Raw genomic sequence first — 15,815 nt, forward strand, 5'->3', positions numbered from 1 at the left:
CATGTGTGGTCTTGTCAATCAAAACTGTTTGCTTACTTTATATTACAGCTTGATTTACACCTTTTCTTAACCACATTTAACATATTGCAATATGGTCTGGGCCAGCACTTATGTCTCTTACCTCCACACCATTTACCTACTCCAGAAGATTTGTTAGAACTGCTACTTTATCAAAACGACTCCATCACTCTGCTCCACTTTTCAAAATGTTCAACCTTACTTACGGTTTTCCAGATTAACACTTTTTATTTACAAGCTTAAACATAGCCCCCAACTACATCCCCGGGCCTTTTAGTAATTACTTTCAAACAAATTCTCAAGTCCACAAATACAACATTCAACAGGCTAGTCATCTCCATCACCCCCTTTATCGTACTAGTCATGGTCAGTTTTCTATTAGATACAGAGGTACTACACTTTGGGACAAATATTCTACTGGTTTACAACTTTCTTCTTTGAACTTGTTTAAGAACAAACTGGAGGTTGTTCTGATTGACCAAATCACTTAATTTGTATTCTCTTCTCGTCTCTAATCATGTCTTATATTATCAAGTATGTTTGAATCATGTTGTAGATTTTGTATATATTTTTAATATACTGCAATCATGTCTACTGGAAATGATTTATATCTTGTTATAATGTCTTTATTGTATTTTATATACTGTAGAGGCCTCGTATAAGCACCCAGGGCTTCTTGCTTCCTCCTGTCACTTTCCCTTTTTTATTTTCATGCTTAGTTTAACGATCTTTATTACGAGTTGTTGTTATTTTGATAGTTTTGCATTTTGACCAAAGACTTGGTCCCGCCTTTTCTACAAGGCCCTTTTCTAACATCTAATCCTGCAGAAGCCCAACAGGTGTCTGCTCTGGCTTGGACAATTATGGCACCACCTATGCACAGCCCCCACCCCCAAGGAGAGGTCAGGGCATCGTCACTCCACAGGTCCATGGGAACTGGGAGAAGAACTCCCTCCACCGGGTCCACCCCCATCAAGGTGAAGAACTGTCGGGAGTGGGGTCTGCAAATGTAGCCTACCGGTATATATTTAAATTTAGGCTGGATTACAGAAATGCTATTTACGATGGATCATTTCATATAAAATGTCTACAAACCTGTCTCAATGCATCAGTGTGTAGGGCTGTAGGCCTACTACTAATCTGAGTTCCCAGAAGTTATATTTTTAGCCTACTACTAATGCAGATCAACGCTGTAATATATGAGTCACTTGCCTCTGTCTTCCACAAGATGGCACCCTAGCATCTATGAAAGCAAGAGGAAGTTATGTTAACCGGGTTATTTGAGCTATGCTCAGCACAGCAGAGAGCAGCTAGGCTAGAAGAATACTATAATACAGGAGACAATAATATACATTTATAATATCTACCTGTAATGGTAGTCAGTCAGCGTGATATTAAATCACATTAAATATAATATGAACAACCATACCACGTATTGTTTTAAAACAAACTAAGGACAATAATTCAACTATTTGAGCTCCCGGGTCCACATGGTTCCCTTTAATTGCATTTCTATGTAGTCCAATTGAAAAGCAATGGGGCAAAATGTAGATAAACAATTCTTTATTTTGTCCTTATATGGGCATAGATGGCAGAAAAGTGAAATCCAAACTTGATGCTTTCACGCATATTTATTTACCGGTATCTACAACGTAGCATAAATGCCTCCCCCCCCGTCATCACTGAAGTATGTACCAAAGAAAGAAACGGTCCAACACTGACAGCGGTCTAGAGAAATTGTTTCAATAGTTTTCATGTTACACACAAATTCTAACCAACACCTCAACAGGGCGGTGGGCGGGACATACGATGCTATTGGTCAGTAGTGTGTGCCTGTGTGGACGAGGGACATCCAAGGAAAGGAGAGAGAGAGAGAGCGCTACAGTATGGATGGACTGCTTTTCAGTCTAACAGGATACAAAATTCGGCGAAAAAGTTTGCATGGATAATTGGATATGAACCTAATGTGGAATTAATTTTTCAGTTCTGTCAGAAACACGGGGGGATAGTTGCCAGCAACTAAAATTCGACAAAGGTTTGCACTATTTATATCCCCCTCTTTTTTACTGGCAATTTACGTTGCGACTTTTTTATATGTAAAATGAGCGAAAATATAATTTAACCACCACGACTGTATAGTACACTCGAATAAAAATGGACCACACCGCTCACAACGGAGTATAGGTGCTCTCGTGCAGCAGCGCGCCATTGTTTACCTTTGCTGCCGCGGTGGGACACTTTGAAGTTAATACAGCGAATATATTTTTTCCACGGAGCCGAATAAACGAGAAGATAAAGTCAGCTATGGCAGAACACGAAAGTCTGGAGTTCGGAAAGGCTGACTTTGTCCTTCTTGACAACGTTTCTCTGGAGGAATTCATGGCCAACCTCAAACTTAGGTGAGTAAACCTAACAGTAGCAGAGCTGCAGAAGCAGAGACAGAGCAGACCAAAAAGACCACGGGTCGTTCACCTTTGAGGTTTCAGTGGTCTGTCTGTCACTGAACAGCGCGCCTTGACAGCGTCATTACGATTAGTCACACATTTACAAGTCCAGTGGTTCTCAATGAAATAATCAAACTTTAACCTTTACATTTCATGGTCTCCCCTGATGACAGACAGTATACAAATTACAAATGGTATTTGGTTCCGATGTCCATTTCCATTTGTATACTGTAAGAGTTACAGACCTGTAAAGGTAAATGTAGAAACCCCTCTTCAACGAACCCTGAGCTCGAGTCCCCCTGGACCCCACTTTGAGGGCCATTGCCACTGGTCCAGTCTCTGGTCCACAGACCACAGTACAGCATCACACAGGTTCTTGGTATAATATTTTGATGTCCACAATTCTGATATCATTTCCAGGCAGCAACAGGTGTATACACAGAGTTACAGACAGGCTGGAATAGTGAATTGGATCATAATCAATAACCTAGGGGGCCTATAAGTATCATTTATAGTATCTGACATTTGGCTGTTTATCCTACATTTGATAATTAAATTTTAATTTAGAGAACATGTTAGACATATTTGCATTTCGTAACCGAGGAGTTTATAGCTATATCAATTTCAAGTTGTAGCCTACTACTACCCATGTGCAGTTGTGGTCATCTGATAATATTCATAAAGGTATGCAGAAACAATAGAGGCTCTGATCTGGTCTCGGATTGAGCCACTACTAAAGACATTCCATCTTATGTTGTCTTTTCCGTTGGACCGGTAATATTCTTTGAGCCATGCTGCGTTTGAATGGGACTCCACCCAAAGAATCACAGTGCTCCCATTGACACAGCATTATTCGAAACAGCCAGTTCCCATACAGGAGGCTAGTTTGCATCAGCTGTGGTTTCAGCAGTTTGGTGATGATGGCAAGCAGGCTGTCAGTGAACGTCAGTGAAGGTGGCTGAGGGTGGACATTTTCCAAAGGCTCTCATGAACCTGCCACCCCACCTCATTCCATTACATCGGTGGGGAAAGTTAAAACACACACCCCAGAACAGTGGTGTGACTGACTGACTACCCACTGTGATGGTAGACACTGCATCACCAGATGGCACAGTGACACAGTGGCCTTCTCAGCAACAAAGTGTGACATTTCCACTGGAAAGGTCTGTTCGGAAAGACATGAACTCATGAAAAGAATAATTGATCTCTTGTTTTTCAAAATATTATGGAAAGTTATTCTAGACCTTGTTTTGTTGGTGTTATTTCTCTTCGGGCAGGTATTTGGCAGTGCAATGCTATTATCATCAGTTGCCATTTACTGCCATTTCCTTATTGTATGATATGACCTCACCTTGGTGCTGAAATATTGCACAGGATTGCCCAACCGTTATCCATCTAAGTCGGACTTTAGACTCCCTGAGGTACCAATATTTACTTTAATTGCTGTGGCTTGTAAATCTCTAGATCATCTCAAGGATGCATTGCAGATGGCTCTTGTTTTCTGTGAATCTGTACTGTAGCATAGATTGGCCAAAATGCAGTGACACTGACTTAAACCACTGATTTGACCTCAGAATAAATATACGTTCAAGAAACCTTTTTGTGCCAACACAGGTGGCCGGCTTTGGTGACGATAAAGAGGCCTTTCAGCCTTTTGTAAAACAACAAGTGTAATTGGCCCTTGTGTGTGTGGTGATACCCACTTGTTGCAAGAGCCCACTTACAGCTAATTTATACTTGTCTCACGATCAAAGGAGTTGCTTTCTATCCGGAAAAGGATCATTTTCAAATAAAGACAAAATAAGAAACCAGAAAATGAGTTTTAAATTAGGCTTATTGCATTGGTGGAGGGTATCTACAGTAAATACACAGAGGTCTAGAGTCTACCTCTCCAAGCTTGTTTGTTTCAGTATCAATAAACACTCATAAACTGTGCTCATCATCATCATACTATGTATTCCTTTTCAGTTTTCACCCGTGGCTCTACAGTTTAGCCCTGAATCCCCCCCTTGTGTTTGCTGGAAGTGAGGAATGCTCTCTCTCTCTTTAGGTGCCCTTGAGCAAGATGCTTAACCCTCTTGCTCGCTGATCAGTGGCAAAAATAGTATGTAAATAGTATGTTTATGTTTTTAGTATGAGGGGCAACTCAGCGCTGATAAATTAACCATCGCTGTTAACTTTGTTATGTCCACTTTCCAGCATGACAGTCATTGGCAGCCAAGGCGGAGGGCCAGGATATACAGTAAGCAGTAGGGCAGCGGGCCTCCTTTTTCCGAGCCCTCCCCCATTTTCTGCCTGTTTGTTTTCCCTCCAGTAGGACCGCGCGGCCCGGAGATGGTGTGTGCAGATTGTTATTTGCAGAGGGTGTGACCAACCAGGAGCACTTCCTTTTTGCTTCTTTCCCCTTAGCCTCCACGTGTGTGTGTGTGTGTGTGTAAATGGTAAATGGTGCATTTATATAGCGCCTTTATCCAAAGCGCTTTACAGAGATTGTGCATTACATTCACCCATTCACACACACATTCATACACCGATGGCAGCGGAAACCATGCAAGGCACCAACTAGCACATCGGGAGCAATTAGGGGTTCAGTGTCTTGCTCAAGGACACTTCGACAGTAACTCTGGGGGAGCCCGGGTTCGAACTGGCAACCTTACGGTTACCATCCAGGCACTCTACCCCTGAGCCACCGCCGCCCCGTGTGTGTGTGTGGCTAAATTAGTACAATGTGGTGTAGGAGCACTTGGGGTCATGAGGGGTCTGTCTGACTGCCTCCCTGCTGTAGTTACTGTCTTAAAGGAACTACGTGAACTTCCATGGCGCTACATGTCTCTGTGAGAAACCAGTTTCTGAGTTAATTGCTTGCCAAGTTGCTATGATAAGTGTCTAATAATGGCCAAGTCCCCCAGCGATTTGCATGTGAAGAAAGATCTGTGGAAGATTGTGTCCCCTTGCCCCTTGATTTGGCCAGACTGCTTGTTGGAGTTGACATTTACTTGGTTTAACGTGGGGTTGAATGGTTTGCCCTCTCTGAGAGAGTCCATAAATAGACCATAGCAGATGCCCAGTGTTTTGTGGAGATTTGGTCGGAAATCCATTTATGCTGCGTTCCTGTAGAGGACTAGTTCTGCCTGAATTCACCAGTTGGCAGAAGAGCCTTATTATCTCCGGCAGGCCACCAGGTAGGGGGGCGGAGATGATGTTTTTGCCCCTGTCTGTTTAGCCGCTTCCAGACAGTCGCTTCACCAAGATGCAAGATGCAGCTTACAGCAGGCGTCTCTTCCGGGTTTTTAAACGGCTGGTGTATGGAAAATGAAGCTCGCGTGCGACTGCGACTGCAACTTGCAGCGTGGGCAAAGCGGTTACGGTTTTCTGCATGGTCGATGCTGCAAGTTGCAGCCGCACGCAAGCTTCATTTCCCATCCACCAGCTGTTAAAAATTCCGGAAGAGACGCCTGCTGTAAGCTGCATCTTGCATCTTCGTGACTATGTGTGGGAGTATCATTTGTCTGTGCACATTGTTGGACCGATCAGTGTTAAACTTTTGCATGAACATACTCCCGGTAGGCAAAGGAAGACACTCCACACCAAATCTTTCAAATCGGCATCACAACCCTTGAGGCGCCATTTAGAGTCTAGACTGCAGTGAAATCCAGTAAAATCCAATTCAAATATGATTTATTTCTCAAATCTGATCTCTTGTGACCAGATCGGATCTGTCACAGATCTGTGTTCAGACTGGCAGCCAAATCCAGCCTGAATCAGATCTGTGCCACATCCAGATTGCAATCCGATTTGTTTAAATAAGTCTAAACACAAACGAGTCACATGGAATCCGATTTAGATCCAGTTACTGCGTTCAGACTGAGACGGATCTCCCGAAATCAGCTTTGAATCAAATTTGAAACCACCTCTGAATGTGTCGCATTTGTAGAAATCGGATTCCGTGTGACCTGTTTGTGTTTAGACTTCAGTGAGGAAAAAGCTTTGCTGTTCCAAGCTGTTCCCTAGCATTGCAGTTCCACTGATAAGGTCTTCTAGATGTAAAGTCCTCCAGTTCTGGTTAGGCAATCCAGCCTGCCGGAGATATGCGCTCTAAGGAGCATATCTCTAGTTGATACTGCCAAGTCCTGTTTGTAAAGCCTATAGAAAAATCTAATTGTAATGTATATACTTGCCTAGATTAGATCTCTACACGCTTAGATTGGGGCTCTTACACGGTTGGCAAGAACAAAGGTGAGACTGCTTGAAGTCAAGAAGTTATGCCACCAAAATAACAATGGCGAGCAAGTTTCTAGTAAGCAGCAAAACAAACTCTCCAAGGGTCTAACTATCCCTCTATCCAGCAGAAGCTACCGTGTCCAGTGTACATCCAACTGGTCTCACTTGTAGCCCGCCAGCATGGTACAATGTTATCGCTGCTGAGCTTGTCTTTATGAGGCACTGTTGTTTCGTGTGTCCCAGGGAGAGCAGGGAAACTTTCCTGGCAAACAGCTGTGTTTTTCCAAAACAATTAGCAGCATTTTCTGAATTCTTCTTCATCCAAATGGGCGTGTGATACTTCAGATTAAATAGCTGACATGTACTTTACCATGGAGGCCATTAGGCTGATTCTGTGTTCTCTCACTATGAAGCTCAATTTATTTACACAGACTTGTTGTGTTTGGATGAATGAAACGGAGTCAAAAGAAAGACAGCTTTCAGTTGGCAGAATATGGGTCATAATATGACCCAAATAATGTTACTACTTGTGTTATACTGCTCAGAGTCCATGGGTGGGGTTTGTCTCACAAGACAATACAAATTCAGACAAAGGCAAGTTTGCAAGCAAGTTTAGACGACTTGAACATGAATTTAGCTTTTCTGTGATTTGTTTACAATTTACATACAAACACACACTAAATAGAGGCTAGTAGTTGCCAAATAAGCATCCACCTGGCTCTGCACAGTCTGCAGTGCAGTTAGGACTATTTTGTTGGAGACAGCAAGGATGCTAAATTATATAATTCTATCTATTCAATGCATTAGCTATTGGAACATTATGATATGGTGATCATAACCAGAATACCCCTTTCCTCTCTGAGTGCATGAGCTGCTCCCATGGATATATTAAGTGCTTTGACCTTTAATCTTGTGTGGCGTTTGAGGGGATTGTGAACCGGAAGCCTCCAATAATATGAAGGGGGGTGAGGGCAAGGAAGCAGGGAAGCTGGCCTCTTCTTCCCATTGGCATTTCCTTGACTTTGGTCCTCACATTTCATTGTTTCCTGTAGCTCTTCTGCTAGCATGGCTGGGAATCGTAGGACAGAGAAGCTGGATGTTTTGTCTTGTCCAAAGTGTATTCGATTTTTATCACTTTCACCCGCAGCTGTTGAACTTTGAACATACGAGAGTAATTGGAACAATGGCTGTCCCGTCTCAGGTGTTTAAATGCTCATTTATAGATGTAACGGCAGATAGAGGGGCGCTGCAACCCGACTCCCCCTTTCTCTGTCTCGCCCGGTATCGAAGTACCCCGGCAGGCTCAGGTGGATCGATTCCGCTTCAGTGTCAGACATCCACGATCAAGGGTTAGGCTACATGTGTATACTTCCTTTTCGTGCGAGACATTAGCCAATAGTGCAAGGACCTGCCTTTTTTCACATTCAGTGCGCAGGTGAAAGTATCAAAACAAATGTTATGTACCAGACAGTGTTTGTTCATATGGCTTAGGCCCGCTCCTTATCCATGCTCCATTGGAGTTTACACACTGGCACGGAAGCTTTCTTTGCCAGATATCACATACTTTCATGCCTTTCATGTCAGTGAGTCCTCCTGTAATAGAAAGGAAATGTGCGTGTGCAGAGAGAGAAACTGACAGACAGGTCTGAGACCGGCGGCCGACATGAAACTGGGCGATAACACGCCACAGATTTCTCTAAGAATATTTGATCCCAACCTGCCAATTAAAGTGTTGTTTCTCTCTCTCTCTCTCTCTCTCTCTCTCTCCTCCCGGTGGTGGTCAGTGACTGGAAGAGAAATATTTATAGATGAAGTCAGATAGAGAGTGCTCTCCCGTTTCCTTTCCTTTCCTCACTGGCCTATTTGACTCATCTCCTTGCCAACACATCAGTCATAATGACAGAAGAATCAGAATTTAGTCAGCTTTAGTGTCACATCACAGTTTTACAAGTAAATAAAGTGAGTGAAATTAGAAAACATAGAAAGGGAAGAAGAGAGGTGGTAGTGGGGGGTGGAGGGGGTAAGGAGATCAAGGCAGGAAAGAAGAAAGTTTCAGTGCTTTTACCACAAAAAGTACAAGTAAAGGGTATCAGATATTTTGAAGCTTGTTTCACAAACAGCACACTCGTTTTAGAAGCTTGCTTCACAAATGACAGACTTAAAGGTATCCGATAGACCCATAAGAGGCTGATTAAGCCAAATTGAATAAACCCTTTTGGCGCTACTACATATAGGGGTCTAAATTTATACCAGTGCCTTTTAAGGAAACTGTCTCCCTCCTTTGTACCGTGAATTGTTGCTTCAGTGCCGCCTGGCACAAGCCGCCGGCATTGCAAAGAGAAGTCTTCCTAGCCACGGAGGGGGGGGAACACCAGATTTATAGACGACATATTGAGGAAAAGCACAAAGTCGCGGGCCGCCTCTGCTGTTCTCCAGCAATGAAAAGTCCAGTCCCGCCACAAGAATTTCCATACAACCCCCCCTGTAATCTGAAACATATTACCATCCTTACATAAACAGGGGCTGTGGCTGTGCTCATGGAGCTTTATTCCCCCCCAAAATAAGTTCAGCAGCAGCAGCCCTCTCAGACGTCTCATTTGTGGACTGCCTGCGTTGGCAGGCGGGGTTGGCTGTAGGACGCACAGCTTAGGTTTGCAGTGTTCTTAATGGCTCTCTCTCTCTCTCTCTCTCTCTCTCTCTGTCTTGGTCTGTCCTCCTTTTTCTCGTTTCTGTCTTTTTTCTCTAGTCCCGTGTGTGTGTGTGTGTGTGTGTGTGTGTGTGTGTGTGTGTGTGTGTGTGTGTGTGTGTGTGTGTGTGTGTGTGTGTGTGTGTGTGTGTGTGTGTGTGTGTGTGTGTGTGTGTGTGTGTGTGTGTGTGTGTGTGTGTGTGTGTGTGTGTGTTTGTGTGCGTGCGTGCGTGATGCATCATTAAGCTTTCAGGGTATATACTTAGACAGCACCAACATTAGCATCTCTCTCTCTGTCTGTCTGCCTGTATGTGTTTCCCTCTGACTCTGTCTCTCTCTCTCTCTCTCTCTCTCTCTCTCTCTCTGTGTGTGTGTCTCTCTCTCTCTCTCTCTACCCCCCATCTCTTTGGATACACACTGTAGAGTCAATCACCATAAGCCGTCAAAGGCGTCAAATTCAGTCCAGTCTTGCAGTAATACCACCATGCACTGACAGCGTGTATAATGTTTGCCTTGGTTACGCTTCCTGGTCAAAGGTCTGGCTCTTTAATGAGCCACGCATCCTCAGTTCAACTGCCACATCACCTGCAGTGCAGAATGCGAGCTCCCAGCAGCGCCCCCCCCACCCCCCTCTCACCCGCTGCGCTGACATGATATGAGGCATTTATACGACGACACTCTTTATCTTCTATCTCAGAGTGAGGCTCATTTACTGGATGAATGAATGTTTAATCATTTTTGGCTAAAGGGTCTCGACTCTTACGGGAACCTCTAATGTTCTTGTGTTTAGTGAGTCAGAGAGGGGTTGTGTTGCGTGTGTGTGTGTGTGTGTGTGTGTGTGTGAGGCCGTGATGTCATTCTCCTGTTTCTCCTGTGTTCTATTGTTCTCTTGCGCACCTGTTGGAGCCGTGCCTTGAGGCTGGGTGGGTGGGGGTGGAGCGCTTTACTCACTTTCACAGCCAAGCCCACGGGCCTCGCATCACTTCACAGTCTCTGCATGATGAGTCACACTGTTCGCTGCACTGTGCACCGTTCTTTCATCGTGTCATCATGATTTATTTGTCTTCTGGGCTAAAGGTATAATGAGTAGAATCAGTAGAATAAACCCCCCAAAAACAATCTACTGTATAGATGCCAAGAATAACTCCCTCTCAGATACGTATACTCATTAGAAGTGTGTGGTGGTGTCTTTATCTGCAGAGAAACCCTTCCTTCTTACACCTTAGACACCTGGCTTAAACCATTATAAAACAACTATTTTTTTGTTGCTTCTGTGTTTGTATTTTTTTTCTTCGTTATTATTATTATTATTATTATTAGACCCTATTATGCTGATACATTGTCTGAAGGACAAAAATACATTTTAATCTCATGTACGCATGCACCAGCTGTAATTTAATGAAGAACAACCTTGAACCTCTATTGTTTGATTTGATGTTGTTCTGGACATTCTCTGTGGGCATTAGGTGTGCGCTAGAGGACAGCTGGGCCGCAAATCCTGCTCATTATAGGCCTAACTTTAAAGTGTCACTCTGTCACCTTTATGGTGACTAGACCCTGTCACAGTTATTACACACTCGCCTAATTGTGACTATTTTGAGATAATCGCAATTATTTATTTAGCATAGTCGTCATAATCATTCCATGTTGAACATTCTTCATATATTTTCAAACAAAAAAACATAGCAGAAATAGCAGATTTTAATGGCAGATTTTATTTAGCTTACAATGCGTCACATCACAACAGCAATGTCATTTCTATTTTATGTTCGCATTTTCGATGCCAAAAACACAAATCGATGCCAAAAAAATCAATTATTTTTGTTTTCCAATTAATTGCCAACTAAAATGTGATGATGGTGACAGCCCTAATGGTGAATGATCCCTAGTCTATATCTACAGTAGATCCATCTCCTTTCCCCTACTGTGTTATTACTCTACTGTCTTGTGTGTCCATCTGTCTGTTTTTGAGATTTGTCCTGCCCTCTTTTTAGCCCTGATAGAAATCAGAGTTTGTTCTTTCCTGAAATAGTATGTTGAGTAATGTCTGGTTCCCTTGGATGGCCTTCTCTCTCTCCGTCTCTCTCTCTCTCATTTTTCTCGTCAGTCTTTTTTTCCCCTCCTCCTTTCCACCCTGTCTGCTAGCGGAGTCAGAGTGCAGCGACTTTACATCAGCCGCCGACGGCGTGTTAAAGTGCAAACAGGCTCTGCAAAGCTAACAGGTCCCTAATCTGAACCCCTCCCTCACCAGAAAGCCTCTATTATTGAAATTTGGACATTTAATCTGAGTGCAGTGCTCTGTTCTTTGTGTGTGTGTTGAGTCTGTCTTACAGTCACAGGTCAGATCTCGGGTGTGGTGCTGTGCGCGCACGTGTGTGTACGATGTGTGTGTGTGTGTGTGTGTGTGTGTGTGTGTGTGTGTGTGTGTGTGTGTGTGTGTGTGTGTGTGTGTGTGTGTGTGTGTGTGTGTGTGTGTGTGTGTGTGTGTGTGTGTGTGTGTGTGTGTGTGTGTGTGTGTGTGTGCAAGGGGTCGGTGGGTTTGGAGTGTATGTGTGTGTCTGTGGTGGCTGTGATCTCAGTCAGACAATAAATAAAAAGAATGGGCCCTGGCCTGGTTCTCTGGAAGCGTCCAGCGACCCAGTCTTGTGCATGGCTGTTTACACCTGGCTCCCATTTTCCTCAGTATCCAGAGCTGCCAAGCTGCCACAGGGGGGCTATTTAGTATTTAGCATGTCTGGGTGGAACACATGGCTAAGCTAAGCTACTGTGAGTGATGTGAAGGCAAGGCAAAGTTCATTGCAGCCTATCATCCATGTGTGCATGTAATGTAAGCCTGTTGCACTGTGACACACCTCCTACTACACTCATGTTGTCTTTTGCTGCTAGCTGGTAGCATAAATGTAGTTAACCAATGCCAGCGCCTATGCCACATTAACTCACAGTAACCATTGGCTATCATTAACATTAGCGCACACTGTTTACCTGTCGCCAGAAACGTTTACATGTCGGGAGCGATGCGAAGGCACAAATGACATCCGAACTTTGGATGGCTGACGATCACCAAGGACAGCTCTCCTAGATTCCAAGTTATGGAGGTTTGAAACTCCTGCTTTGAGTTTGAACCGAGGTAAATGGAGAGGAGTTGTAACGTCCCATATCTGGTGGTGACGGAGGCGTTGCATAGCAACTGGATCAACGTTAATAGCTGCTCTGTGGTCGCTCAACCACAGTATAGAGTACAGAGTATACGGGGGGGGGGGGGTCTGATAACGTCCCATAGCTGGGGGGTACGAATATATTCGTACTTTGCAGTAAAATAATTAATTTCAAGAGTAATCGATAGAATCTTTAATTTTTGTCAAGAAAATGAATAGTCGCAGCTCTACATTAGGTTCTACTTCTACACTGTCATGTCACTGTAGAGCAGTGGTTCTCAACCTTTACAGGCCGTGACCCACAAAGATAATCATATTTGAACTGGGGACCCCCAAACCTGACAAGCACTTGGATTGTAGGAGTTGAGGCATTCAATTCTGTTTGACTCGGTAAGGCTCCACAGATTTGAAAATAGCAGATGTACATGCTGCGTCGAGGTGTTGTGTTCTTGTAGATTGTCTATTTTAAAATGTTCTGTTTCACTCTCTTTCTTAAATTATTTGACAATTCACCCTTTGTCAAGTCCCACCTGTGGTTGTGCCCCTCTTCGCGCCCAATGGTTGCCGTTTCTGTGGTTGGATAAAAATCCTCTCTCTACATCCACTACCATTGAAATAATGTTTTTCACTTGCTTCATATTGATATTCTGTGCACTCAATTCTTATTTTAAACTTTGGTGTCAGTAAAAAGGAACATCACAGCTGCAACATGGTGACTGGGCATATCATGTTTGTTTTTAGTTTTTTTTACAAAAATGATGTTTTTACAAATTCAACATAAACGAGGTGGAACCAGGTCGGAACAAGGCAGAAAGAGCCTGCTGGTTAGTCAGTCAGGGACCAATCAGAAGGCTGACAAATGGTGAATTTGGCCAATGCATGACCAGTTTTTATTGTATAGTTTGTTGATTACCATTGATGCAGTAATGATCGTTTTTTATTTTTTATTTTTCTGACGTATTATTATTATTATTATTTTTTTAGATTATTTTTTTGCGGCTTACGCCTTTTATTGTTTGTTTTTTTGAAGGGACAGACAGTAGGCTGACAGGAAACGGGAGAGAGATGGGGGAAGACATGCAGTAAAGGCCGCGTCGGGCTCGGGAGTCTAACCCGCGGCACACTGCGACTGGATTACCAGTCGGGTGCCCAGACGCTTACGCCACCGCCTGGGCCCTGACGTATTCTTAAAAGTCCTTCAATTGTCACTTCACTGTCACCTGGGGACCCCCCCACCGGTTGAGAACCACTGGTGTAGAGGAAGTGTGTGCTAACATCAGGATAGACGCAGGGTCGGAGTACAATGGCTTTCCACTGCTGAAGCACAACATGATGACAGTGGGCATGTTTAGCTGGTGGATTGCAATATCCTTTGTTGTGAGGGCATATTTGTTCGGGGGGCACAAAACAAAAGCTGTGTTCTTCTGCATGGTCACCATCCTGGTGAGAACCATGTTTTTGAGATGTCTTGTTTCATTTATATGCACTATAACTTTAACTTTAGTTTATTTCTATGTGTTGTTAATCCTTCCGTGATTATACAATAAATACATCAATGCTGTCACTGGTAATGAGTTTTTAAATCTAGGTGAGCTTTTCCCATTTTCAGCCCCATTAGTGAGAGTGCACGGCTCTAAGGTTGGCATTGTGTCAGTTCAAACCACTTTGGGATAGAGGCTAATGAGTGAGTGCCAAATCGAGTGGCAATGTTGAGAGTTTGACATAGTTTAACGTCGTTTAATGCAATCAGATAGGACTTTTCCCATCTGGATGTATGTGATTGTCTTGGCCAGAAAGTTATTGTTTGCCCTATAGTAACGTTAACTTCCAGGTTATATGATGATGTCACGCGTAGTCGGCTAGTCGCATACCCTCTGTAGTTTGAACGGGGCTGCTAGTGGGGCTTTTAGGCTCATATGTTTTTGTTTTTCTTTTATTCGCAGACTCATGGGTGTGTCTGGGTCATGTCTGTACAGTCCTTGTGTCTTCCTTCCTTTTCATTAGGAATGGATGTTTTCCATCTCTCTCTCTCTCTCTCTCTCTCTCTCTCTCTCTCTCTCTCTCTCTCTCTCAGGATGTTGTGATAAGTACCGTTCATCAGCAGGCAGACATGCTGTCATTAGATGGGAAACCCCAGGTTTTGGCTGGGCTGACGTGTTCAACCCAGAGCTGCAGATTATGAGATTACGACATACAAGGTCTTGTTGAAAACCCCTGTGTTATCGGGACAAACATGTCTTAGTCATGACTCTCATGGGTTCTCATGCAGTTCTTTTTTTTATGCATTCAAACATCACAGGCAAGTCAAGGGTTTTGGTCCAGTTTTCTTTTTCTTTTAAAGGGGTCATTCATTGAACTGAAAAGTGGATACTAATTCCACAATATTTCAAGAAATACCGCTCATTCCATCTCAAAGAAAACCTTGCTATTTGCTCTTTTAAATTAGCTAATATTCCATAATGTATTTTCCATGGTGGATGCCAACAGTCGTCTTGTTAAGAGCATGTTTCAGCTTTTTGGGGGGAATATCTGCAATTTATGTTTCGAGTGCTCACGTGGTGTCAACATGGCGCTGTGTTTGGCAAACTCTTGTATAACTCACGACTCCACTACAGCCCCCGTGGCAGCCAGCTGTTGCTCCGGTAGCTCCTGAAGGAAGGGAACCACCTTCATTGTCGGTTTACAGTGGAGAATTGATTTGTCCACAGGCCAAAATGTGGGTGGGTGCCTGGGTGGGTGGGAGCGTTAAGTGTTGATGGCGCACGTCTGCTCACAGACAGGCTGGGAGCTGCTGTTTAGCACTAAGCGGCCTTTACAAAGCGGCAGAAAATCCCCCTTAATGCAGAGCCCAGATGCTGGATGGAGGTCCGTGTCTCACAGGGGTAAAAAGAAAAGATAGAGACAGGGTGGTGGTAGAGTGGAGCAACACATCTTTAATACCTTCACTGTAGTTGTTCTACTAACATGGGACCCATTTCTGAAAAGGTTATTGATGTTCTTTTTTTATACATGGTCTGAGTGTGAGTTGAAGTTTTAGTTTAGAAACCAGGCAAGCAGTAGCGTCATTTGTATCATGTCGTCAGTAGAATAGAATGCCACCAGAGTAAAATCCTGTGTGGGGAATAAAAAAATCTCTTGACACGCAGGATCTTTCTATGCAGAGAGCTTTTAATATTGGTACGTTACCTCTGTGACAGCTGCTGAGTTAACCAAAGGTGTCATGTTATGTGGTGCACGGCGCCACGGTGATAATCACATAATCATTACAGTACATGCATGTAATCTGAAGAA

The 15,815-nt window shown here is 43.6% G+C and overlaps 1 protein-coding gene across 2 annotated transcripts in view; it reads left to right on the forward strand.

Moving 5' to 3' along the window:
• Window positions 1–1,916: 1,916 nt before the first annotated feature.
• myo1d (myosin 1D) overlaps window positions 1,917–15,815 on the forward strand; it is a 137,960-nt gene continuing 124,061 nt past the window's right edge. For both annotated transcript variants that reach the window (XM_083787987.1, XM_083787988.1), the window contains exon 1: window positions 1,917–2,417. In XM_083787987.1, coding sequence (XP_083644113.1) covers window positions 2,323–2,417 — 95 coding nt within the window. In that variant the 5' untranslated portion in view covers window positions 1,917–2,322. The remainder of the gene's footprint in view (window positions 2,418–15,815) is intronic.

The sequence above is a fragment of the Protomyctophum parallelum genome (assembly GCF_964188405.1).
Source record: "Protomyctophum parallelum genome assembly, chromosome: 17".
In the NCBI taxonomy this organism is placed as follows: Eukaryota; Metazoa; Chordata; class Actinopteri; order Myctophiformes; family Myctophidae; genus Protomyctophum; species Protomyctophum parallelum.